This window comes from Acanthopagrus latus, chromosome 2, assembly GCF_904848185.1.
Source record: "Acanthopagrus latus isolate v.2019 chromosome 2, fAcaLat1.1, whole genome shotgun sequence".
NCBI classification, from domain to species: domain Eukaryota; kingdom Metazoa; phylum Chordata; class Actinopteri; order Spariformes; family Sparidae; genus Acanthopagrus; species Acanthopagrus latus.
This window is the reverse complement of record NC_051040.1, coordinates 14,461,608-14,487,650: the sequence shown is the minus strand read 5'-3', so window position 1 is coordinate 14,487,650 and position 26,043 is coordinate 14,461,608. Positions and strand designations below refer to the sequence as shown.

General features: G+C 42.3%; 2 protein-coding genes across 5 annotated transcripts in view; both read right to left on the bottom strand.

Annotated features, from left to right (window-relative positions):
• On the bottom strand, positions 1-8,415 carry mlf1 (myeloid leukemia factor 1). Of its 2 annotated transcripts, XM_037083385.1 has the most exons (8): positions 8,187-8,415; positions 6,954-7,116; positions 3,014-3,058; positions 1,581-1,664; positions 1,344-1,472; positions 714-873; positions 304-442; positions 1-101 (listed from the first exon to the last, which is right to left on the bottom strand). In XM_037083385.1, exons 1-8 carry the CDS (start codon positions 8,234-8,236, stop codon positions 41-43), a joined length of 831 nt encoding a protein of 276 aa, XP_036939280.1. In that variant the 5' UTR covers positions 8,237-8,415; the 3' UTR covers positions 1-40. The 2 variants fall into 2 exon arrangements, with proteins under 2 accessions (XP_036939280.1, XP_036939290.1); XM_037083395.1 differs by lacking the exon at positions 3,014-3,058 and having other exon boundaries at positions 8,187-8,412.
• Positions 8,416-9,251: 836 nt separating this feature from the next.
• rsrc1 (arginine/serine-rich coiled-coil 1) overlaps positions 9,252-26,043 on the bottom strand; it is a 150,867-nt gene continuing 134,075 nt past the window's right edge. For all 3 annotated transcript variants that reach the window (XM_037083363.1, XM_037083355.1, XM_037083373.1), the window contains 3 exons: positions 14,514-14,620; positions 12,083-12,190; positions 9,252-9,731 (listed from right to left, as the gene is read on the bottom strand). In XM_037083363.1, coding sequence (XP_036939258.1) covers positions 9,639-9,731; positions 12,083-12,190; positions 14,514-14,620 — 308 coding nt within the window. In that variant the 3' untranslated portion in view covers positions 9,252-9,638. The remainder of the gene's footprint in view (positions 9,732-12,082; positions 12,191-14,513; positions 14,621-26,043) is intronic.

Genomic DNA, 26,043 nt, shown 5'->3' with positions numbered 1-26,043 from the left:
TGTACTAACAAATACTTTAATAAGCAAACAAATGATGTTTTTACTGCTTTGTTGAGCCTGAGAATTTCACATTTCCCCTAGCGTTGCCCTTTGATTGGTGTCTGTGGAGGAAAAACATAAAAAAAAAAAATCAGAGTTCAAAAGCTAAATTAACTGCAGTATCATAACATATAATAGATAAGATAATATGCTTAATACAGCATGTGTGCAGTCAGTGTTTCCCACTAGTTTGTCATTTGATCCTGACCAGTGGATTCTGACCTGTCTTCAATGCTACATGGAGTCTGAGCATGTAACACTGACCTGTGAGCCTGCTCAGGGCCGGTGATGGCTGCACGGTGAGCACCACGGAGTCGGGGTTCCTCCAGGTGAGACATGGGGCCGGATGACTGAAATTTGGACAACTCCTGCTGCCACTCATCGTCAAATGACTGGGCTTCAGCTGTGGGTGGGGGATCGGGAGCATGTTAGACCGCATTTTGTCAGTGGCATTTACAGTGGAATAATGTTCAACTGGCTGGTGTTTATAAACTTGTCCCTGAAATTACAAAAAAGTAATGAAGGGACAGAAATTGATGAAATATGGCTAGATTCACCTTTCATCAATCACTGTCGTGGTCTTAATATTTTAATATTGTGAAGCAATTCACATAAGTCAGATATTTCCCAGAATGATCTCTGAAATAGCTCCTAGAAATATGATTTTAACACACATTCATCCAAATTCTGAAAGTCCTGGATGAACTCCTTCTCTCCTGTTTTGTTGTTGTATTTCTTTTCAACAACATGTCCCCTGTCCTGGATGTGGTGACCAATGGCCATCTTTTCGAGGCCGCTCTCGGAGTCTTTAAGTGCTCGCCGGGTCTCCTTGATCTGGAGATACAACATTATAAAACCCATGAGACACGTCAGTTGGTCCGTGAAAAAGCATATTCATCCCATAGATTAGTAATCAACATGTTTGGTTCCAGCACATAAACAGTCATGTCAGAGTCTACACAGTTTGACCAGTGAAACACAAGTGTGGCTAATAATAGTCTGAATGGCTGCATTCCATTTAGGAGAGCTAGTTCTAAGGATCGGGTACTGTACATGCAGGACGACTGAAATGATTTCTGGCACACCTTAATGGAACAGAGCCATTGTATGCCACTGGGAGAATTTGTTTACAGTAATATTCCCACAAGGAAAGGCCAAGGGGACAGTATCACCGTGATCACTCAAGAGTTGATAGAGAAAGTGAATCCTCTGCAGACAGATTTACTTCTCCAAGCTCAATGTACTAAACTTTGCTCTGATGTACTGTGATGTCATGTAGTGGGATCATGTGATGGGGCACTTACCCCTCCAGGGGCACGGCGCGTCGATGTGCTTGCCTGGAAGACCTTGGGAGGCTCATTTCCAACCTTGGAATATGTCATGACTGATGAGGAGCTGAATGAGTGGGCGTTTGAATCTGTGGACATGTTCTCCTGAAACACAAACAAACATGCAGTTAAGAAACTACAGCTTGTGCACCACAGCAGTCTGGGAAAGCATGAAAACAGAAAAGGAAGAGAAAAACAAAACCATGAACTCACAAAGTTTCTGTGCATCTCCTCCATCCTGTTTCTAACATTGGACATCACGTTGTCGAACATGCCGAAAGGATTCCTCATCATGTCCTGCAAAAACACAAAAAGCAAAAAAACAACAACAACAAACAATCAAATCAGAGCTGTAAGAGCTGAAAGGGCTTGGCTTGAATCCCACATGTCACAAGGCCATATCAGCTCATAAACAACTCCATCATGTGTACAAGCATACGTGCACGTATACAGTAGTGTTCTAAATGTGTCTTACATATGTGCTATCTGGGACACTGTAACCAGGACGTTCACATTTTATCACTACAACATTTGTAACCTAGTAACATTAAAGTCAAGCATGCAAATGAACAAGCTATTTACAGTATATCTTTATTAAGGGGTTTATTCTGGACAGGGAAGGTCAAAACTGTATTCCTTGTGGTATTTGTTGGTGACCTTGTAAACTGTATTATTTCAGTCAAAAACATTTTTTTTTTGAGGAATCAGTACATGTTCATCCTTAATTTCTTGTTCACACAAAAAAAATAAATTATGTAGGTCACATTTGAAGTACCACCTTTGAGCCAGGAAAAAAATGTGCTCATCACTCAAGTCAGTCATGCATGTCACAGTAAGATGCCATCATGCATTCATATTCTGTAAGGGTGCAGCCCTTTTTTTCTGTCAAAATAGACATTAACTATCAATAATCAACAGCCCTGTACAGCAGACCTCTTTAAAATAGATACAAAGGAACATGGGTAATGATCCTGCATTCAAGAAGAGGACAGATTTTGCAACCCTCACAAAGCAACCTATTGATCATTCCACATTCTACATACTGGTCACAGTGTTTCTATAAGAACTGCTTTTTTGGTTCACTGTGGGTGAATTATTTCCTAACATCTTGTTCTAAGTTTCTACTAATCTTATGTATAGGTTTCACAGTTAAACTTGATGCCCTCTTATACAGCATATTTCTTGTTATGGCCCCTGGGGTAAACTTTAAGGGCAGAATAAGTGGGATTTGTTGGTTGCAGTTTGTCGATACAATATTCAAAGTGGCCTCCTCCTTCCTAGCTTAGCGACACCCAAAAGATCCTCTTGGATGGGTGCTTATGATCTAGCACCCCATTGCTACATCTTTATAGAGTCAGCACCCTCACACCATGAACACTGTTATTGGCTGGGAGCTACACACCTACTGCCTTAAACGTGATGAACACAGCCAAATAAGAAGCCTACACATTGTTTTAAATAGGGAAAATACAACTGATTCTGCCTGTAATATGATGTGAGTGAATTAAGAGGAAACACTGTGACCACTTTACTGACCGCACATAGTCAATAAGTAATGTAGAGACTTAGTTATAGAGAGAGCATGCACTTGTGAGAAAGAAAGAAACACATATGATAGTGTAGCTAAACAGCATGACTCCACTGACCGTGCTCTCAAAACTGCCAAAGGGTAACAATGAGCGGCTCATATCCTGAGGATTCAAACAACATCAGTTTATTAACATAGCACACGCACGCACACACGCACGCACACACACACACGCACGCACACACGCACACACACACCATGTAGACTTTTTTGCTTGTTTGTTGCGGTTGTTGCCAGTAAGCTGTTAGGTTGTCTTACATCTGTCACTAAGCCCTTGACACACAGCCTCGCTCCCCGAGGCCTTAAACACGACCCCTCCAAGGCCGTGAACCCTCTGGGAGTGCAAGAACCAAGGAGTGACAGAACGGTGAGAAGGGAGCAGCCTGCAGACAGAGCCTGTGTTCTATGGGCCAAAACCACAGGCGTTTATGACCCTGTGGCTCCGGATAAGCATCTCAACAGTCCTTGCTATGGCGTGTGATGTGCAGGGGTATTGTGCGTAATCAGTGGGGTGTTGAATGACTTGTGTTCCATCTGTAATTGGGTCGCATTGCCAGAGATTAGCATGGGTTTAACACTGAAACTGAGCTTGATTCTAGGAAGGCTGCGGTGGGCTGGACTGACCAGTCAGGACAGGGATCTAACAGGGGTCGGAGAGTCCAAGGCTGCTCTCTCAGCTCTTTTCAAATGTCAAGCTGATGTAAAACGCTCCCGACCGGTATCTCTGAAGCCTCACGCAGCCAATTTTATCCCAGAGTGGCATGTATGAACTAATAAATGCCAGTTACATATCTGGCAGCATTATATTTAGAGTGGGGTTGAGCAGAGGAGAGACTGAGGGTGCAAAATAAGGACCAAATACCCACTGGTCTTTAACACATTATTTTAGGCTGTCTGGACAACTGCAGATTGACATTCTCTTTTCTATCTCACTCTCAATCTGATACTGGACCTGCCACTGGGCCCTCTGAGGCAGGCTGCTCCTGCTCCTGCGGGAGCTATGAGTTACACCGCAGGGGACCGTAGATATGATTCATGCTTAAAAGGCAATGTGAGGTTGTGCTGCAGACACATAGCCTCTTGGAAGTTGTGCATTACTGGGGACCTAGAGGCATTTTGTCAAATCTGTGCTTTCAGAACTCGATCACAGAGAATATAAGGAGTCACTGGATCTGACTGTGGTGACTGTGATGTTTTTAAAGTGGCTCTAGGTGAATGAGCAGTTTAGGAAGTGCTTAAATCCAAACTGCCAAAGTTTACCTCTCAATTTATTTTGGCAGAGAGACAGAGCAGGAAGAAAACCTGACTTGAACACTTCTTATAAACTTGTATAGATCGACAACAAAGAGAACATTAGCTCTACCTTTTAGCTCTAGCATCACCAGTCCTGCTCAGTACAACCACAGAATCAAAGCAAGTGCATCACTTATAATGATGCTCGATTGTAATTCAACTGTACTTTAATAAACTCAGATGAATGAGTGCTTTGAAAGGTGATATGAACAAGGTAGTGGATTTTGGCAAGAGACTCGGAAATGTGAGAACTCACAGCAGCTTTGGAAGGTAAGACAGGGTTTATTTTCCCAATGGGAATCTAATGCTTAGCAAGCTTATACAAGAAGTACAAGCCTCCCAGCATTATGTGGCTGATGTGTGTGTATGAATTTCCTGTGAGTGTGTATTTGCATGCCAGTGTGTCTGTGCTGTTTTGCACGCTGTGACTGTGTGTAATTGGGCTTGTGAGCATGTTTTTAGTACTGCTTGTGTGTGTTTATGTACGCATTTCTGTGTGCACATTTGTGCCTGTGATATTGGAGAGCAGTATGAGAGCGAGCTGTCTGTCATCTAGCTGCTAATGCACCAGCACTGCCAAGGCACGGTCTGCCAAACAGATGGACCGAAACAGCAACAATGAGAAAACAGAGTGTCCATGACATCCGCACACATGCTTTTACAAAGCCAACAACTCGGCACCAGAGCTTTGGCCCTCTGACCACTGCTGGGCACCACAAGACTGCTCCTTATCTTCACATGAATGAGTGTGTGAAGGGAGGTAGAGAACCAAGTTTTGACAAGTTTTTGACAAGAACTGTAGATCATTATGGTAATTCAATTTACTTTAAATGCACTATGTGTAATTTATGCTACCAAGCTCTCTCTAGTAGTAATGACTAGTAGTTTAGGATCATGGGAGTTGTTGTCTTCATGTCACATTTCTAAGAAATGTTCACATTCAAGGTAATGTATCAAAGTTTAATTCACATTATGTTTAGTCAGCTTTGCTGACTTCCGTCATCACTCTCTGGCAATCAAATAAAATGCAATGTACCTTCAATAAAATTACGTATTTCTCTGGGTTTGAACATTCATGGTAGCGTTTGGGAAAGTATACAACCCAACAAAATATACATCAAAGAGCAAGAAGTTTTATAGAAATTTTATTGCATAAATGTTATATATCATATCTTTAAAGCAAAAGAAGACAATTTTCCTACCCCCAAGCATTTATTTTTGGCACCAGTGTTGCAAAGACAACCACAGCATTTCTGTTTTCGTCAGAGTCAGTTATCAAGGAGACAGGACAAAACATGAGTTATAGGTCACCTGTCTAAACACCAATGGTGTCTTTATTCTGATGCCGTAACACTGCACAATCAAATAAAAAAGCTTGTCCATTGCCAGTTTTTAACTCCATGTGTCTTACCATACTGTATGTATATTATTTGTGCCAAAAACAATGATGAGACATTGTAGAGCTAAAGAGATCTTTTTTTTCTTTTATACAGCAAACTCACCTGTATCTCTGTGTATGAATCAAGAAAAACAGTGAATTGCCAGCCACTCGTGATCCAACTCAGCAGAATCATATTTTGTTTTTGTGCAGCATGACATTTACACAAACAGCATCTAACTCCCACCAGAAGAGTATGTTTGTTTTCAAGGACATTTTGCAGTGTAGCTCCATTCCACCCACTGTCACTGAGGTCATTAGTCAAGTGCTCAGTCAGGGCCACTCCTCTGCTGGCATTAGCTAGTTAATGGCATGATGCTAATACAGAGAAAGCAGGTTGTTGGCTATTTAGGCTAGGCTTCTGATGAAAGTCATTATCAAGGATACATATACAGGCTTTCAGGAGGAGGTGGGATTAAAGCAGGTGACAGGGACTAATTTGGAGTTAGCAGGGATATATAAGCAGCACAGGGGCTGACTTGATTTGGGGAAAGGTTAACGGGTGCAAAATGTAGCTGACCAAGATTACCCCCTGCCATTTCATGCATCCCTTTAAATGCTGCACAATTAATATGTAAGGAGCAAAAATGTGTCCAGAAGTACATAAGCCTTAGCTTTTACAGCCTTGTCCTCCATTAATGTGTGCATAATCAACGAAATGTGTAGAGACAAACTATATTTAAGTTAACAAGACAACTAGGCCAACACCAGATTGATATCAACATAAACTGTTATTTTGAGAGGCAGTTCATCTCATCAGAGAAACGCTGAATAATCTGGGGTCCTGTTATAGTTCAGGTGTTAAAAAGGTCTGTGTGTATACACGAGAAAGCAGTGTGTCAGTGGAACAATGCACTATAAATAGGACTCCTGAGGGCTAGATATAACTGTCCAGAGAGGCCAAGGGGGTTGCCCTCCCACTAAACCAGAGACTCACATGGCCCCCATACCTCAGTGAGTGGTGCTCCAGTTACGCTGCCAGTGGCAAGCTTCCACTATAACCCTTAGCAAACTTAGCACTTCCTCTAAACACTAATCTTCTGTGGTCATAAGGCCATGAGAAGTGGGCAGAGAGGGTCACAGGGGCTGACTGCACAAGAGAATCCTTCGTCCCACACTGACCCAAATGATATGCATGTAGGCTAGTCAGTCATGTGTCTACACACACACATATGGAGAGCTTTATCAACCATAACTTGAATCCACAAGTAGGAAAAAAAACACTAAAAACTGTAAAAGTAGAGCTTCTCCAAATGGATGTTCTCACCCTGTGTTCGTCCCTCAGCGCCAGGGATGAGCTAGGGTGCCCTGCAACGTCACTACCACGGCTTCTACCATCTGTTATACTGGGCATCAAGGGCCCGCCGAATGGCTCAGAGAAGCTCCGCATCATGTGCCGCATATGATCCCTGTGAGCCCGGAATGGATCCCTATGGAGAGGAGGGGGAGAAGGTGAAGAGAAAGTGAATCTCTGCAAACTGCAAAGAGGAAAAGAAAACGTCCCTTCTCCTCACTGTACTCCTAGATTTAGTGACTTCTATCACCGATGCCAGCTTGGAGCCCATAACAGACAAATTCTTGGATGAACACAACACATTGAAATACAAAGCACCCTTAATATGATTTCAAGTTGGGTCAAGTGTGGCCACAGTAACTCAGCAGGTGTTCACTCATTCAATAAGTCAATGTGACTGTGTCACATAGTGTAAGGGTAGACAGTTATTATATACTGCTCATTCTGTTCACTAAAAGCTGTACCTTTTTATTGGCTAACTAGATTTATACAAAGCTGTCTCAAAAATTTAAAACACATTCAGTTTGACTTTTTTTTTTTTTTAAATTTACCTTCAAAAATGTTAAGCTATTTTAAAATCCTTATTTGTCGTCATAGCAGTCCCCAGAATCTTACAGCAGTTGTTGTTAGTTAACGGTTTGATCGACTTTTAGCAGAAATGTCCAATGGGGCTACTTCGTTTAAGCTAGCTACAAACATGACAACAATTTGGTTTAAATTCAGTGTAGCGATAGCAGGTTATTGATTTCATTTTTCTCAATGCAGAGTGTGTGTAACATGACAGTTTACAGGCTGCTCAAAATAAGTTATTTGTAGATAGCCACAAGTGTAGCTAGTTAGCCAACGTTAATTAAAAATGATAGAAACAGAGTTAAGCTAACGTTGGGCCTAAGTGCCGTTTAAATAAAAGTCAATTAAAGTGTAATTAAACTCAAAAGATTAAAAATAATAAAAATGTCAGCTTTCTGTTTTACATTATTAGTTTCTAGGTAAGTTATACTTTATAGAGTTTGTCCGTGTTTTTCTATGCGCAGTCACTTTAGTTAAGTATTTAGACCCTATAAATAGCACCTCAATCGCTTATCATCTGAGTAACAGACTGCTTTAGAGTTATTTTAACGAAACATACCGGTTTCAGCACCAACGGTAATAAATAACTGTTACGACAGATTTTAATACAAGTGTAATTTAAATAACGGTACTTACGACCAGAACGGATCCTCATCAAACTCCCTGAGATGATTACTGTTGAACATGTCCGCGGATTTTTGAAGCTGCAAACAAAACAAAACAAAACAAAACTGAGATAAATAGTTCTCAAGAAATAATCCGTTCGGCCGCAGGTGCCTCAACTCGGACGCTCAGCCTCGGTAATGTTACCAGGGAGGGGGCTGGCGGGTGCTATATGATTCACAACCAAACTCACGCCGACACCGGCCACGTGATGCGAATCCGGCTCTCTGATTGGCTGGTTATTCGGAGCTTTTGAACGGGTTCTATCCGCGGGCTGTGTGTTGTGGGTGGCTGCCATGGCAACGGCACTCTAGAAATTTCTGATTATGATCAAATTTTCTGATCTTTCTTGTGCCTGCCAGCACAAAATCAGCTGTGTGCTCATCTGACGTACCCTCGCAGGGGGCTGTGTAACGTTTATGCCGCTCACAACAGAAATATCCGCAATGAGGAAGAAATCACAGGCTGTGTGATTAAATTACCAGACTGTTGTTAAGTGATCCTTGGTTGTGTAATTGTAGGGTGTGAAGACATGTGGGGAGCACATGTGAAGAGGGCACCCACAAATCCTATCTATGCGCTGGCCTTAACAAATCATTTTGTACATTCTCTTTATTATTTCATTACAACACCAACTATTTGGAGGATCCGGCAGTGACACACCGTGTCCCAGACTCAGTATAGGTTTACCATCTGGCTGGTCCACAAATAGGCCTGGAGTGTGGACTGTGCAATGTCTTTAATCCCAGCCCTAACAGCGACACAACACTGAATAAACATAAACATAAATCACTAAATGGTATATATTTTTAAGTTAAGAGAAGTTGAGATGTTTAATCCAGTTTTATGTCAATCCTGATGCAGACTAAAGAGCGAGGCTTACCTCAGAGTGAGTCAAGCTACTTTTAGTAAGTTACTGTATGACAGGGTGACCCATTTATCTGAATCTCTCTGAAGATGCTGCTACATAAGTTTCTATAAATTCAACTTAATATAAAGGTTTGTAACCATCATTCATCAACAAAAACACAAGCCAGCTTTCACTCAAAAACTTCACAGCAAGCTTTATTTACCAAGTTGTTTACAAAATATATCAAATGCTTCATCGACATGGTAAAGCGGATCATGTGAATGCAAGATATTCCCTAGATAAATTTAAATGCAGCCAAACAAAGAACAGCAGATTGTTTAATCCAATTACATCAACATTGATAAAATTAAAAAAAACACATGAGGCCCTAAAAGTGTTTATTTCTCACAAGTTTTTACGGGTCACAAAAGTCTGTGGGGGTAAGGTAAGAAACATTGTCCCCAACCCTCACCCATATCCTGAAGTCAGACAGAATATGGCAGGGATTGAGACACAGTGAAGTCAACTTTAACCACACGCGCAACAAGAAGGATCCTCTGGATTTCTGGTGTCATTTAGGTCACAGGACTTCCCATGAGCCTCTCCTGCCTCAGCGAGATCAGTCTGTTGAGCCACAGCTCCTCGGCCTTCTCCTTGTCCATGAACAACTGCAGGGCAGAGTAGAGAGGAGGTGTTTCTAAGCAGACACACAAAGTTACAACACCACAGGACTAAAGGGAACCACAAAGGGTTTACCTTTAGTTTAGACTTTAACATCAGGTACTAGACTGAAGAACCAGTATTGTTTTATTTTGTTAGAGTGCTATGAGACAAACTGCTGTGGATACATATAAATCTCAGTAGAACAAAACAAGAACAAGAACATCACAATAGGTCTGGATGAATGAAAAATATAAAATATCACTTTCATAATTTTCATTATCGCTTTAATCCTCCACGTGCTACCTGAAATAATGAGTTTATATTCTTAAAATGTATTCATTTATTATTTAATCATAGATTTATATAAAAAATCTTTTAGCATAAAGTTGTAGCATGATAGGAATGTGACTATGATTTTGTTGCATAATCCTGGTTGTATAATGATAATCAAATTGATCTTGAATCTTGAAAATGTAAATGTTATTTTTGGGAAGTGAGGGCATGAAATCAACATTGTGGACACAAACAAACTAATGATTTGTTGTATGTTATTTTTGCTGGTACAGGTCTCTTATTCAAAGCAAGACAAAAGATGCAAGTAGAGTGGGATAATGGGAGTTGTTGTCTCAAACACATCTCCACAAAATATATTACAAAGACCTCATTGACATTTTAATGAAGAAATCTGACATATTATACCATTCCTTTACCATTCCTGAAATGAAAAGCTGCAAAATTATAATCTGAGTGAACTAATCATTTGGTCTTAAACCATCAGAGAACAGTGAAAGATTCTCTTCAGGCTGTCCTAATTTTATTTATTTAATCAGTCCGACGGCCCCCAAAATATTACATTTACCGTGTTGTAAACTGAGGAATAATCAAGTTTTGCTTCTTTTGAATTTACCAAGGACAATGTAGTTTTCTCTTGCACTTGAGTCATTACCTACTCTTGATGACTGTGACTGTAGCATTATGGCTGCTTCATCACGTGAAGAATGCGACAGACGTTTATGAGCTCACTTCCCTAGTAAGGTCCTGAGCCTAGCACAGAGTTGACAGTTCTGCCCACTGACACCCAAGTAACCTCAGCGTGGACTTGTGAGTCACAGTGATAACGCTCTAATACTAGAGTGATGGCTGTGGTATCTTACATGTCTTACTGGTCTTTCACTGTCAATCCCATGAGGAAAAATATGAGAAAATAACTTTATTCTGTATGCATAACTCATCTAGTTGTGTGGGCCTGTCAGCATGTTAGCCTGGTGACAGAAAAGGGCCTATACATGTGACTTGTATTCACCACAGTACATCACCAGCAGCGATGATATTGATTGTACGAGGGCGATAAAACTGCTGCTGCGAGGGTCTGATGAATGAAGGCATCTGTTTATTGGGAAGTAACATAATGACTATGAGACTGAGGAGCAAGGCAGCGAAGCACAGGGAGAAATTGGAAGATCATTTCTATATCCACTGTGTGTGTTTGTGTGAGAGTTAATGTCGACATGCTGCCTATGTGTACATACTGCACATCTCTGCGATGATGTGTGTCTATTACTATGCAGATTGTAGAAGCGAACTGCGGCTACGTCAATCCTTCATTCCTAAACCTACGCTGCATGTTATCTGTGTGTTAGATTCAACACCAGTGAGTTCTTGTCTGTCGGCCCCGCGCTGGTGTCACGGTGCTAATGAGGCTGTGTGTGTGGGATGACAGTATCTGGGCCGGGCTAATGGGACTCATCTGTTCTAATTGGAAGTGGAGCTAGAGCTGAAGCTGAGGCCGGGGCCCGCCTGGGGCATATTGCTACCATACATCAGCCTGTCTGAGGGTGTGTATGTGTGTGCATTTGTGCTGGGGGGTGTTTTGTGTGTGTGTGTGTGTGCGTGTGTGTGTAAATTTGAGGGGTTTATCTGCATACGTCAGACCATAACTTAGTTTCCCCAGTGGAGATAGATGACTGGGAAGCCCCAGGGAGCGTTATTGGAGTTTGAAGTTTCCTTCTCGTTTTTCATCATTGATCTACAGGCAGCGGAGGAGGTGATGTTAGGAGGCTATAATCTACTATACCGCAGTGTCCCATACTATATGGAGCACAGCGTAAGAATATGCAGGAATGGTGTAAATAGTGATGGTGGTAATGGTAGCAGCAGGAGAAAGTTTGCAAAGTTTGTCCACCTATAAAAACAAGAAGGTACCGAAAGAAAAAATGACAAGATCAACTTAAGCTGTGCCAGAGGATTGCAAGTTGCTTTGATGGGTGTTAAAAAGTCTGAGTTATTGAACTGCATGACAGCTTGTGAAAATCTGAACCAAGCAGTGAAAGTTTGCCTTGTATGTGTGTGAACTTACACTGGGATGGGCGAGCGTGTCGGTGTCATTATAGACGATGGAGATGGGAAGGTTGACATCGTGAGAATCTGCCTGGTTGGACTCCAGCCTCACCTGAACCGGCTCGGTCTGAACTCACAGAAGTATACACAGAATGAGGAAAAAAAAGAGTCAAGAAATGAGTCACCCAAACATTTATGTAAGTCCAAAGAATCTTACAGCAGGTCCAACTAATACATTGTGAAAACAAAATGTAAAAAAAGGAAAATTAATAAGTGCATTTAAAATATGATGTTAAGATTGGTACAAATTAAACATCATATATATATTTAGTTAGAGCAGCAACTGTTTGAGTAATTTTTCAGGCAAACATGTCAAACATTTGCTGGTTTCAGCTTCTTAAGAGTTAGGAATTGCTTACTGTCTTTGGTTTTTGGGTTTTGACTGTGTTGCGACTGCAACTTTTGGAAATTGTTATAAGCATTTTTTCACAATGTTTTGACATATTATAGAGACATGTATCAATTAATTGTGAAATTATCGCCAGGAAAATCAATGACAAAAATACTTGCAGACCTACAGTCAGGATGCAGTAAAGAACTGGAGGACAGAAACAATCTGTAAACTGCAATACACCATTTGTCCAGCAGATGGCAGTGAATGTCTGCCTCATGCAATACGCTTCTAGAAAGCGATGTATTGATCGTAATCAGTTTGTATCTTGAATCTAATGCTTATGTCTCATCTATCAGTGTTTGTGTTTCTCCTCTCATATGTTCTTTAAGTGAGTCTGATTGTGCTAAATCAGCATATTCAAACACTTCAAAGAATCATCCTCAAGATGCTTTAGCATTGATCAGTGGTGCAGCAACAATGAATAAATTTCCTTACAGTTAAAGCCAATGGAAACGTAAGTTCCCCTTTCTTTACACCTGAAAAAAATAAATAAATAAATAAAGACAAAGGTTCTCTGTCCTCTTCATGTTGCTGTGAGTCCAGGCTGATAGAAGAATATGAGATGTTTAGAAAATGACTCTTCTCCATCCCTGGAGGTATTACTTAAAGCTTTAACAAGCCCCATATTTGGAAAAGATGGCCTGCTTTCCTTGTTGTACTTGATAAAGAGGAAAACATCAAAAATAATATTTTGCCAACCCATTCATGCTTCAAACACTTCTAGAACCAGCCCCAGAGCAAATGTTTACCCAGTTGGAAAGATCTATTTAAAATTCATTTTGGCAGGATACTGAAAGTGAGCGAGATATGAAACACGCTTGCTAATAAGTATGGTGATGTGCCAGATATCAGACAGTTGAACTGGTCATCAGTTCTTGGACATTATATGCTGAATATACATTTCTAACGATTCCCGCTTGCAGAGAAATCTTTATAATCTTTGGCACTATTTTGTTTTTAAGAGGTTTACTCAATTATCAGTTAATTAAATAAGAATTAACCAAATGATATCTGCTTTACTCCAGTCAAACCATGTTTAAATGTGACGTATATTCAGCCATTATCCACTTCATTGCAGCAAAATCTGTTATACAGTTGAAGGATTTTGAAAGACTGTGAAATTATCCCAACTGTGGATGAATAAATCGTCTGGATCTCTTAATTAATATTTGACTAATGATGAGGACGTCACCCAGGAGATTAATCTGAAAACCGATGAAGAGCTGTCATAAAAAAAAGTGTTGAATTTGTATTTCAATAAAGCACTTCTGTTCTCAAAAGCAAGTGATTAAGAGGAGAACATTTCCATCCTTCTGTACCATGTTTTGAGAGATGACTTTTATACACCTGACGTGATTTTTTTTTTTTTCATATAGGAGATGTCCACAATAAATGCTGCTCCCCAGCTGGATGTTTGACCCTGGTTAATTTTCAGGTTGAATATGTGGAAAAAGGCATTACACTCTCAGGCAGAGTCTACTGTCCATGTCCAATCTGTCCAGTTCAGGCCAGATTGGCTTAGTCCAGCCCAAACTGCTGCCACATGGGTCTTGACCTTTGTCAGACTCACCAGGATGTGTCCCAAATGTCTGTGCAGGTTTGCTGTCACATTTTGTTGCCCATCTTTTCAAAACAACCGCGAGACCCCAACAAATCTAATTCCTGCTCCTCCAGAGACATTTCAATAATGACTTCTGTGTTTTGTCTGCATCTGCACCACCAGAGGGGGGAGAGAGAGACACAGAGAGGGAGACACAGGATGGCTGTTGCCTGCTGTGGCTTTTGTGTGGGTGCTGCCGCTTTGGAGGCGGCGAACAGTGGAGCGTCTGATGAAACCGTCTCAGGTCGGAACAAACAGCGCTGAATGAATGTTTGATTTGGTCTGGGCTGTCTCTGGACAGACGGCACAGCGTTGCGGAGAGGTAAATTCAATAAGAGACAGAGTGAAAAGACAGTGAGAGTGAGGGGTAGCGAGAGAAAGAGAGACAGAACGCACCTTTATATCATCCCTGGATGATTTGAAAGCAAGAGGAACAAAGGAATCACTCTCGATGGCCTCGATGTCCTTTATCCTTCGCACTTGCTCCTCCAGAGAAGTTCCCTCTGAAACACATGTCACACAGAAAGAAGGCGATGAACGAAAGCATGCACACATGTCCACACACACACACACACACACACACACACACACACACACACACACACACACACACACACACACACACACACACACACACACACACACAGGGTCAGGCATCCCTTGTCATCCTCTGAAAGGCACCAGATTTCATTTGGACTGGGTTTAGTTGATTGTATGTTATCTCTCTGTATAATGCTCTTTGACACTCACAATATGAAATATCTGATATTCCCCTATTTTAATCTCGGCCTCCATGAAAAAGGACTCTTCCTTAGCCAAGGGCATTGAGCTGCTACAAAAGGCAAGTAGAATAAAAAAACGACTAACAAGATAATACCCAGACAGTGAATTACACTCGGATAATGCATTCTAAAATAATCAAAATATGAACACAAACTCGCTGCAGTGGAATTCCATTATGGAGACTAAATGTGATTAGGTTTCATATAGTTTTCATGTATCAGAAAGTATTTTGCTCTGGCTCGTCCAATCAGACAAAGAGACAGAAAAGGGTTTCCAGTAAATGACTCTTGGATATAAACACATCAGGATTCTGCATATCAGATAATAAATCACTTCAAGAATTCAAGAGCAGTCGTCGTAGCGTAGGAGGGCAAAAATAGGTGTGCCAGGAAAGTTAGCGACAGAAAAAAAGAGACACAGAGTCTGAATGTTCCCATTATTCTCTGGCTGTCAATCTTTCCACTGATCAGTCAATATTCATCCCTCTCTCCACCATCCATCCGTCCTCTCCTGCACTCTCCCATCTCTCGATCTGTCAATCCAGCACACATCCATGTTTCTCTGCTCCGCTCATGTAGGCTGTGTCATGAAAACAAGTACACACACACACACACACACTCTCTCTCTCTCATACACGCACGAAGAACATCAGGATATAAGCACTCCCACATGTACATGTGTGTTTGCAAACTTACATACTTTGCACTGACACACATGCCTGCCATTTATGCGTTCATGCAACAGACACACACACACACACACGCGCACACACACACGTGTACACACACACACACACACACACACACACATCGAAGCATACACAGCCTGCTATTGGAGCTAATAGCAGGAATTAATTCAATCCATTAGCAGCTACAGAAAGGGTGTCACAACAGATCTTCATGGCCCTGGTGTTTAATGAATAAATGAATATTTGTTCCGGCTTTCACAGCAGAGCATCACATGCTATCTCACACACACACTAAAGGCCCCACACCCTATTATAGTTCATAATAGCACTCAAACAAACTCGGTTTTGATTTAAATGCACTGCAGAATTGGACAACTGAGTGACAAGTGGAATTAAGCCTTCCTATATGACAGACTATCAGCTTGTCATCCTGTGCGGGAAGATGTGAGCAGAGACGCATCGCGCAGCAGCTCCAAAAATAGTCATTACCTTGACTGGGCTGCTAGATGAAGTCTGAACACTGGCCCAATATCCTCCTGGAGACTGTGGCCTGTCCTTCACACCACTATCACCACCGCTCGCTGCTGCATGAGCGTGCATGTGTTAGAATGAAAACCAACGCCTGTGACTGGCCGACAATTAATTCAGCACGAATAATTCACTTTTTCAATTGCCCCTTCTCTGCCGTCCTTTGAGCATGAATGCCCCACATAAAGAACTACAACACAAGCCTCAACACTGATATGTATCCACAACCTTGCACACAAACACCATATCTGCTAGCATCTCCTTGGCAGGCCCGTCTGTTGCTGGGCTGTCCATGTGTGCTGCAGGAATCCATTAAGACCTCAGACTTTTTGACAAACACATTATTAGTAGATAAAATGACTTCCATATGCTGTTTGTCAGATGTCAGCGGGAAAAGATATGTATTTCATGAGAAAATCAGAAATAATGGACTTTGAGTGCGGGCCTAGCGAGCTCACAGGCAGACAAAAATCAATACTCGAGCCGGGCGAGCGCACTCTGCAGCTCAGAGAGGTCAAAGTTGATATTTAATATTGACACATTATCTGGCAAATTAATTTAACAGGTCGACTCGATTGTCACCGCATTAGGAACGCTTCTCTTTCAGCGATGAGAGGAGGATAAAGTGAAAGATGAGAGACCGAAAACAGACGGAGTAAGAAACAAAAGCAGACACAATTAAATGTATGTATGTATATTGCTTTAAATTAGGTTATTGGTAGCTCTCTGATGCTGTAATGCATTACAACCGCTACTGCAAACCACGGAACGGGATCAAACTCAATCAATAAAAGTTTGCTTTGTATCTGCACATTAGAATAATGGATACTGACTGAGCGATGTATGTTAATATGCATTTGTGTCCTTTACACCCACACGTGTGTGTGTGCATGAAAGTGAGTCAGAAAACTCACTTGCCATCTCATTACTGAAATTAGTTGGACAGACAGCGTTGCTGATGAGTGGCTCACAATCAATAGGCTATTGTTCTCTCTAAATAGCTGTTTGTCCACTTCATTGATTAAGACCAGAAGACGGGAGAGAAAATCAAACCAGCCAATGAAAACAGATTTCAGCTCATCTCCATCAGCCTTGAAGATGAGAGCCATGCAACGCGGCAGTTATACTCCCCCGCCAGAAGAGGGAGCTGTTCAACAACACATGTCTATATTGCGAGCAGGGGCTGTGGGCTATGGCAGCGTTGTCTTTGTAAACTTGACTTTGGTCTACAGTTTGTCAATCAGGAGCAGCCGAGCTGAATATATTGCTGCTGCTGATTAATTCCAGTAATTGAGTGCACTAGTGCGCCAGCTAAATTACCGCAGCTCTTGTTGTTGTTGTGGGGAGAAAAATAAATAAAAAGGAAAACTAACCGCTTGTTTTATTGAGGTCTTGCAAATTGCTGCAAATCTTTGACGGCGTTTCCGAATTATATGGCAAACAGAGAGCTTAAAGGCATTTAATGGAAGTATTAAAAAATGAATTGGCCATTGCAAAGAAAGGGCAAACTGTGCCGCTGTAGAAGAAATATATTGGGGACTTAGCATGTCAGAAAAAAAGGTGACTCCAATTTTAATTTGGCCGGTTTAATCAAAGAATATATTTTAAAAGAGATTCACATTCACAAAGATTTGTTTTTAATGTGTCATATTTTCTCTGCTCTATCTCTAAGCATTACACCGCTCTAAACCCAGCAATTATACAAACCCCAGTTCTTCGAAAACATAAGGATAAACATTTATCTAAGTTCTGTAACCCATGCCCAGCTTTCACATGTGCACACGCTCACATGCTCACACACACACACACACACACACACACACACACACACACACACACCAGCATCTCTTGGTTTCCCAGGTTTCAATAATGTGCCCTCCCCTCCTCTGCCCCCCTGCCTCTCTCCCTGCACCGTGGTAAAGATGTGTAATTCAATGCTCAATTTAGGGCCGTCTCAGTGGAGATTTTTTTGCCTGCTAATTGATAGAAATTAAGCCATTAATCAAGCCACTAGCCATCATTCAACCCAGGGAAGATGAATACAAACTTTCATAATAACCACCTTCCCCATTTTAGCCCTCATTAGCATTAATTTTTAATGTAATTATGCTATTCTTTTACACTGAGCTCATAAATTACTGCTCTTTTGTTGCTGGCTGGCCTTGTAAAATCCAAAGTAATGCTTTGTAGTCTGATCTTTAAGGCAATTACTGGCTTCTTCACTCTTTTATCTCCCTGCATTTTCAATAACCTGCTCTCTAATGATTTATCTCCGCTGTACCCCCCCCCCCCCCCCCCCCCCCCACCCCCCCCTCGCCCCACCGATCCCTTTCCCCGCTCTTTCTCTCTCTGCACCAGCGGCCAACTGCCCCGCTGCCAGCCTCCGCCTCCAATCCCCCATCCGCCCACATTCTCCCCATCTCTTTGCAGCGGCCCCAGATACATCAGGGATGCACACAAACACATGCACGGATGCTTGCCTCCACCAAGTTAACTATATTAACACACGTGTATGAGTGTATTCAATGTGTGTCTGTGTGTGTGTGTGTGTGTGTGTGCGCGTGTGCAGTAACTTTGTTTACTATCTCCTTTAGTCATTTTCCAGCTCGCCCTTCATTAGCGAACATCCAGCTCCAGCAATGGCGACAACACCAGGGGAATGCCAAGGTAAGAGACTGGCGCTCCATCTCACTCTCTCTCTCTCTCTCTCTCTCGGCTGGTCTCCTGTGGGTCTTACCTGTAGGCTAGCTGCTCTTGTTTATGTAACCCCTGAGCTGGGTAAACACACGGACACACATACACGCATTGCGCGCACACAGGCACACACTCGCAGCGCTTGGCATCAAACAGCTGAGTTAAGCTTAGCAGGGCTGTGTGCTAGGGGCGATAGAGGGGCTCCGGTCTGGCCCCGTTCTCAGCAGCAGCATCCTGGCTGCATCAAAGTCTTTACCGTACCATTCTCCAGGCCCAAACAACAGGCTGCTCCAACGCATGCCTGGGAATTGGACTGAGAAAAATATGAAACAATAGGTTACTTATTAAAATCCGACTGATGAGATTTCATTATCAGCACCGAGCGACTCTCTGTGAGACATTTTGCCGCGCGGATGAGGATTTCCATTACACCGCTACTAAAACAAATAAATTTAAGCAACCTCGTGTGTCTGCTTGGTGTCTGGGAATGTTGCTGCTAATGAGATATTCTGTTGATATGACAGAGAAGTTTAAGCCTGTGCTGTTAAAGCCCAGAGCCATCCAGTCAGACTTCTACACAGAAAAGCCAGACAGCCAACTTAGGTTATTAAAAAGGTGTCTGGTGTGGGCCTTGGTTAGGTAATACTTTTAGACTGTATTGATTAGGGGCCGCTGTCAGGTTCTGATGTTAGCCCTGGAAATGCATCAAGTGGCTAATGAGCAGCTATTAGGCCCATCGATTTGCTGATTTCAATTGATAGCTAGCAGGGCAAAGCTGCACGTCAATATTTGCATAACTAATACCCTGCAGTTTCAGGAGTTGAAAAATGAAACCTCAATGAGTCAGGAAGACTCCGAAACAAAGAATGAGAGATGCATTCAGGGAGAGAAAGAGAGGAAATGAGGATAACGAGAGCAGACAAACGCAGATCAGCAACCCAGAGATACGAGCATAGAAACACCTGAACTATCAAAACAACCCAAATGTCAAGAGGAGCTAAATCACCGCGACCCTCCTATCCTTGGCGCAGATCTGTAGGTTGTCTGTAAGGCAGCAGACCTCCAACGACGGTTTTGCAACGATGACGTGATGTGACGCCGATGCCTGTCTGACGCCTGTGGCTGCCGGGGGGTCAACAGGTCACACAAAACGAAGGAAAATTCTGACAGGCTGAGCCAGATGTCCTGAGTGGGTCCCCAAGGAGTGCGTGCGCATGTATGTATGTGTTTTTAAGTGCGCGTGCGGGCAGGGAGATGTCCAATGATAGAGCAGGTGGCTAAGCCGCTCTAATGTGCGTTCCCACGAGACCACACACGCACAACATAATACGCACAGTCACTCATATATTACCCCCATCCCCCCACCCACTCTCCAAAGAAGCCACATGTCTCCATAACGCAACAATGCACCTTCAAACACAAACACATACACAGGCCAAGTGATCCCCTGCGGTCCTCACCTTGTTATCACAGTGTCAACTGGTCTCTGTGGAGTTCGCCGTCCTGACGGCTCCTGTCACTGTCATCAGAGGCCTGTCACACATCACTAGTGCTCCCTTAAAGCTCCTATATTTATTATCAGGGGCCTCATTACAAAAAAAGTCCTATCTTAAGCTACAGAGATAATAAAAATCTTATTTTTCTGTTGCAGAAGCAACTCACGGTTGTGCCCTATCCCATCTTAGACATCCTACCTTAACTGAGGAAAACTGAACTAGAACTTTAAACATGGTGCCTCAACTGACACTCGTCTCGTCCTGTGTTTAGAAGATATTCACGAGACCGACTGTATCCATAACATTGGCTGCTCGACCTCACTTGTCATTGGCTCACTAGCTTGCTGTAATGGACAAGAAAAGGATGGGCATTCAGTTTTATGTTTGGTGAGTCGGAGGCATTAACCATATCAGTGGTGGAGAGGATATATCTCCATTAAAATGTGGTCAGGGAATTTCAAAGCTAACAGGCTAATGTCAGTGTTAGCTTCTCCTACAATGTAACAACTGTGTTAGCTTCTCCAATATGCTACCATTAATGACTGCTTCTCCAACATGGTAACATTGGTATTTGTTTCTCCAACAAACCAATGTCAGACTTGGCTTCTCCAACAGGCTAACAACGACATAAGCTTCTCCGACAATTACAGTCTGTATAACATTTCATTCTAATTTTTGAGAGTCCTAAACTCAGAAAGAAAAGAAAATACTTCAGTTTAGATGATTCTGTAATAGCTAAATTCCTATATCCTAAATGCATTCAGGAGCGACAGCCTAACCTGAATTAAGATAAAATTGCAGACTTGATAAGTTGTAAACGTTTTCTGAAACATATGCAGGACACCAAACACGAGCACATTCCCTGCCTAAAAACAGCCATGGAGCCTTGAGCATTATTTGACCTTAGTAGATAATGGCATGCGATATGTTTATGTGATATCTTATGTGATATCTATTTGGCATAAGGAAATGAAGAGCAGCTGGTGACTGAGTGGCAAACACACTCGCTCCTTCTACTGTCTCCAAGTGATAGCGATCTCCCCACTCTCCAGTCAATAAAGGTCTGAATGATGAATTAAAGACCCAAACAACCTGCTAATGACAGGATGACATGGCAGCCATGCGCCATGCCTGGCTATCTCCTTCCACATCTTCGCTCATCCCTCCCTACTTGCCACATCTCTCTCTTCTGTCATCCAACCCCATTCGGCTCATTTCAACTTCCTCTCCTCAACTGACCCTGGTGCAGCCTCTCACAGTGTATTCTCCCAATCCTGCGACAACAATTAAATGCATGTGTTCAGCCTCCTTCTGTCGGCGCCTGTAATGAAATCATGGGGAAGAACAATAGATTGGCCCCGGTCTATCCTTCCATTCATCTATCATGCAAAATATCCGAAGCCACAGACTCTATTTATAAGAAATGATGATGCGTGTAATTGTTTGATTCTGCCATCAAAAACTGCACTGACTGATCTACAGGACCGCTGCATTATTTGTTTGCTCATGTACCTGTCATGCAAACCTCAGACATAACATGAGACTTTGAAGAGACACATTTTTGGGGTTCTACGATGCCACAAAGGCAACATTCCTGCTTTCAAATACACTGCTTGCGCTCTGGTTCAAAAAAGGTAACATACAGTATTTACTTGTAATAGACTCAGAAGGATAGTTCGCCATTCATCAGCGCTGACATGTTTATTGTTGCCTTGTTGACATTGTACCTATCACTATCATGTGTATAAATAACGCGTCCAAAGCCACACAAGGGTCCACCTTTCAGGAAACTAGTGCAAACAAAGTTTAAAGCATCTACTGTATATTTACTGCATATACGTTGGCTATTTATCTGAAATCCAAGCTAAGACCTGACTGCTCCTGCTGACCCGACTGAACGGTGCTAACTGCAAACATAGAGGTTATAACCAAAACCAGGTGGGTGTGCTTCTTCTAGTGTGTGTGTGTGTGTGTGTGTGTGTGTGAGTGAGAGAAAGAGAGCAGTATGAGTGTTAGCCGATGTCCTGCGCCTGGGCAGCATCACAGAATCTCATTAAATAGTGAAGCTTTCACAGGCTGAGTAGTGAGATCTTCAAGATCACAGCCACTTTCTCTGTCGACGGGCTCGAAAGGGGGACTGGTGGCATTCCGAATGCTTTGTATTACATTTTGCTTCCTTACATCCTATTAAGTTTTGCTTTTGTTAATCTTGTTGGTTTAGACATTTTCTAAGTAGATCATTGGTGGTTATACTGGGTTTATTAAACACAGATTACTAAAGGGCAACTTGTATTTACTATAAAATATGACCCACTTTGAAAGATGGAGTGTTGCGGCCGTAGATGAAGGGACGTGTACCTTAAACTCTCCCTCTCCTAACTGAGTGCTATAATCTGCCTGTGTGACTCACGCAGCTCTTTATTAAGCACAGTGCTGTTTTAGTGTGATTGGAATATAGAGTCCTGCCCTGCCCTTTACCAGAAATAACACGCATTTGACTGCATTAACTTGATGTTAAACTAGCCGGTGGATATGTGCGTTTGTGTGTGTGTGTACAGGGGGGAAAAAGTGCAGCGGTCTCCATTTTTTCGATTCCCAGGCTGGTCAGCAGCTCTTTTATGAACAACTCTATAATTAGAGAAACACCACGCAACTAATTACTTAATTGGAGCAAGGTCTTTAAAATGAAAATGATGTAATCTGAATCCAGGAAATGGGCTTGAGTTTCACATGCGCTAATACGTGAACGTCAACACACAAACAAGCAGGCGCGTGCACACACACACACACACACACACACACACAAACTCTCACACACACACACACACACACACACACACACACACACACACACACACACACACACACACACACACACACACACACACACACACACACCTCGTGACCTACAGTCTTCTTGACATGTAGCCATCAGGCAACCAACTCTTTCCCCTTAGTTGGGTTGTAATTGATTCTCCTTTCACTCTGCTGCCTCCTGACAGGCCGTGTGTGTGTGTCGGCGAGATGGAGAAGGGACAGAGAGGCAGAGAGTCTCCTGTTTGTGTGGTCTGCTACAAACTATATTAGTAAAGGTCATGGCTGTGAGTGTGTGTGTGTGTCTGAGTAGTAATTAATTAGGCAAATGCCCCCCCACCTCCTCCTCATCTGACCTCAGTTGTAGACTAATAACCTTGGCACTGTGTAATATATTACCCTCCTTTTTTCTTTTGCATTCTGCCTTATTGGGAGGGAAACAAGAGTGACATCATCATTTGCATGTAAATCTAAAACTCCTCACTGTAAATTATTTTCCTTCATGGTCTAAATTACAGGAAAGAAATGCATGAATAGATGTGTGACTGTAATGTGCAGTCAGTCTTGATATGTTTGATTTCTGTCAGCTGTGCTGGTGTGTATCAGTCCTTCTCACAGCACTGTGATTATGTGTTTGCTTTCCTTCCACATTTTATGAATGTCAGCCTTTTGCGACATCAACTCCACCAGCTTCCCCCCAAATACTCCCCCCTCTCCAGCCTGGGGACACAGACAAAGTTTGCCCCTAAATCAGTTTGAGGGCAATTGTTTCCCTTAAAGACAAATCATCTAAATCGGGTAAAGCCAGTGTCCGTGGATCATGGGACATACTACATACTTAATCTGATTGTAATCAAGCTCAGGTACGTAACTCTAACTATAAAAGTGCCACTAAACACAGGTTTTAATCAAGAAGCCCAAGTGACATTAATGTGATGTACTCAAGTTGATTAATACAAACTCAGCTGAGAGAAACATCTATTCTTAACAGCTTTTTGAGTCTTATGATTGATGTAGAAAGAGGTGCCTAGTTTGTTAGTAATGTATACTATGTGTTATTATGATAACTTATTATTATGCCCATACAGTATAGTGTGTCATTGGTGAGTTAAAATTGTTGAATGGTTTTCACTCACAATTATTATTTATTAATTCATTATTAATTTCACTGCTGTTCCATGTTTTTAAATGCAAGAGTTTGCTGCTTTTTTTGACATTTATGATTGAAATTATGATGAGTGATTTTCACATCTTAATAAAATAGTTGATAATGAAATGAATCATTAGTTGCAGCCCAGTATGTAGTATTAGTGCTATGCCTTTATGACACTGTTGTGCCACCAAAGGCCTTAATACACACTAAGCTCTCCCAAAACACATGCACACATTGGGGACTCTCTTGCAAGCTCATTGCAAGCATTCCAATGTCACAATCGTCACACACACCATATTCAAAAAAAAGAAAAAGAGACACACAAGCACATATTATTACCCCCCCAAAACACAGACACACACACACACACACACACACACACACACACACACACACTCTTAAGTGACCTCTGATGTCTAATGACAAACCTAGTGGGGGCCACCACATGGCCACAACCACCCAGGATGCCAGCACTTTGACCTGCAACAGTCTGCGGGTGTGTCTAATCACAGTAGCCTGACCACCCTGTTAGACTGCACCAAGTACACTACTGCTGCTGTGTATGATCATATCCAGACACACGTGTGTGCATGTGTGTGTGTAAGCCACTTTCACATAATGGGAATGTTTTTAGTTAGAGCGGATAACGACTGCTCTAGGTACTCCTAAAGGTAAGGCTGCATAAATATGGCTGAAATAATAATTTTGATTATCAAGCTCGAGTAAATTGTCAGATTTTTTTTTTTCTTACATTTTAACCATTAATGGTAAATAAAAATGCAAAATGTGTCATACCAGTTTGTTACAATTATTTAATTAACACATTTTTCTAATATCTACTTTTGAACTAATATGTGACTATCCTATGCCTGAATAGACTGGACAGGAAATCTGGGAAACGTATCTCAAGCGAGATTGCTGAACATACATCAGCCAACTGGTAGCAGGTTAATTGATAAGGGTGACCTCAGAAACGATTACCAATCACGGAGGGTAAAAGGGTGCTGTCAATCATCAGTCCACTTGACCTGAGTGAACACTGGTTGGAGGCTTGCGTGGTCAATTTTTGTGTAAATCTAATATATAGCAGGGATATCTAGACTGCTATCAAGTTAAACATGTCATTCCAAAGATATCCTTATAGAAATGATTACGCTATAGGCCCCCATAGCTGGGGTAGTGACAGCCACACGCGGGGCGGGCAGCATCAGCATCCCATTACCCCGGGACAACAAAGGGTCATGCGGGGTTAGCAGAATTCGGCATGCGCCTCCACTCGTTCACGGGACCAGCAGGACAGGAGGTCACCTAATCACCTTGCCAAGCCGTCACCGAGGGAGGGAAGGGGGAAGCGAGAGGAAGGTGGGGGGGAGAAAAAAATCAACTTTAAATTTGCGGTGATGAAAAATCAATAAAGCAGTAATTGCTTGGCTTATCACCGTGCAATGAAACAAATTGGGAGGAGAAGGAAGGCAAGAAGAGGGCTGGCGTCCACGCTGCACACCAGGGTTTTTTTGGCTTTGGCGTGTGGAGCAGAGCATACAACGAGAGAGAGAGAGAGGGGAGAGAGAGGGAGGGAAAGAGAGAGAAAGAGAGGGGAGAGAGAGAGAAAGAGAGGGGAGAGAGAGAGAAAGAGAGGGGAGAGAGAGAGGGGGGGGGGAGGAGTTTGGGCTTCAGTGGGCCAAGGCAAGGAAAAAAGGTCTCCTCGTGATAATTAAATCTTCTCACACTGATTTTCTGCCAAATTTATTTCCCCGGGGACCATAACTC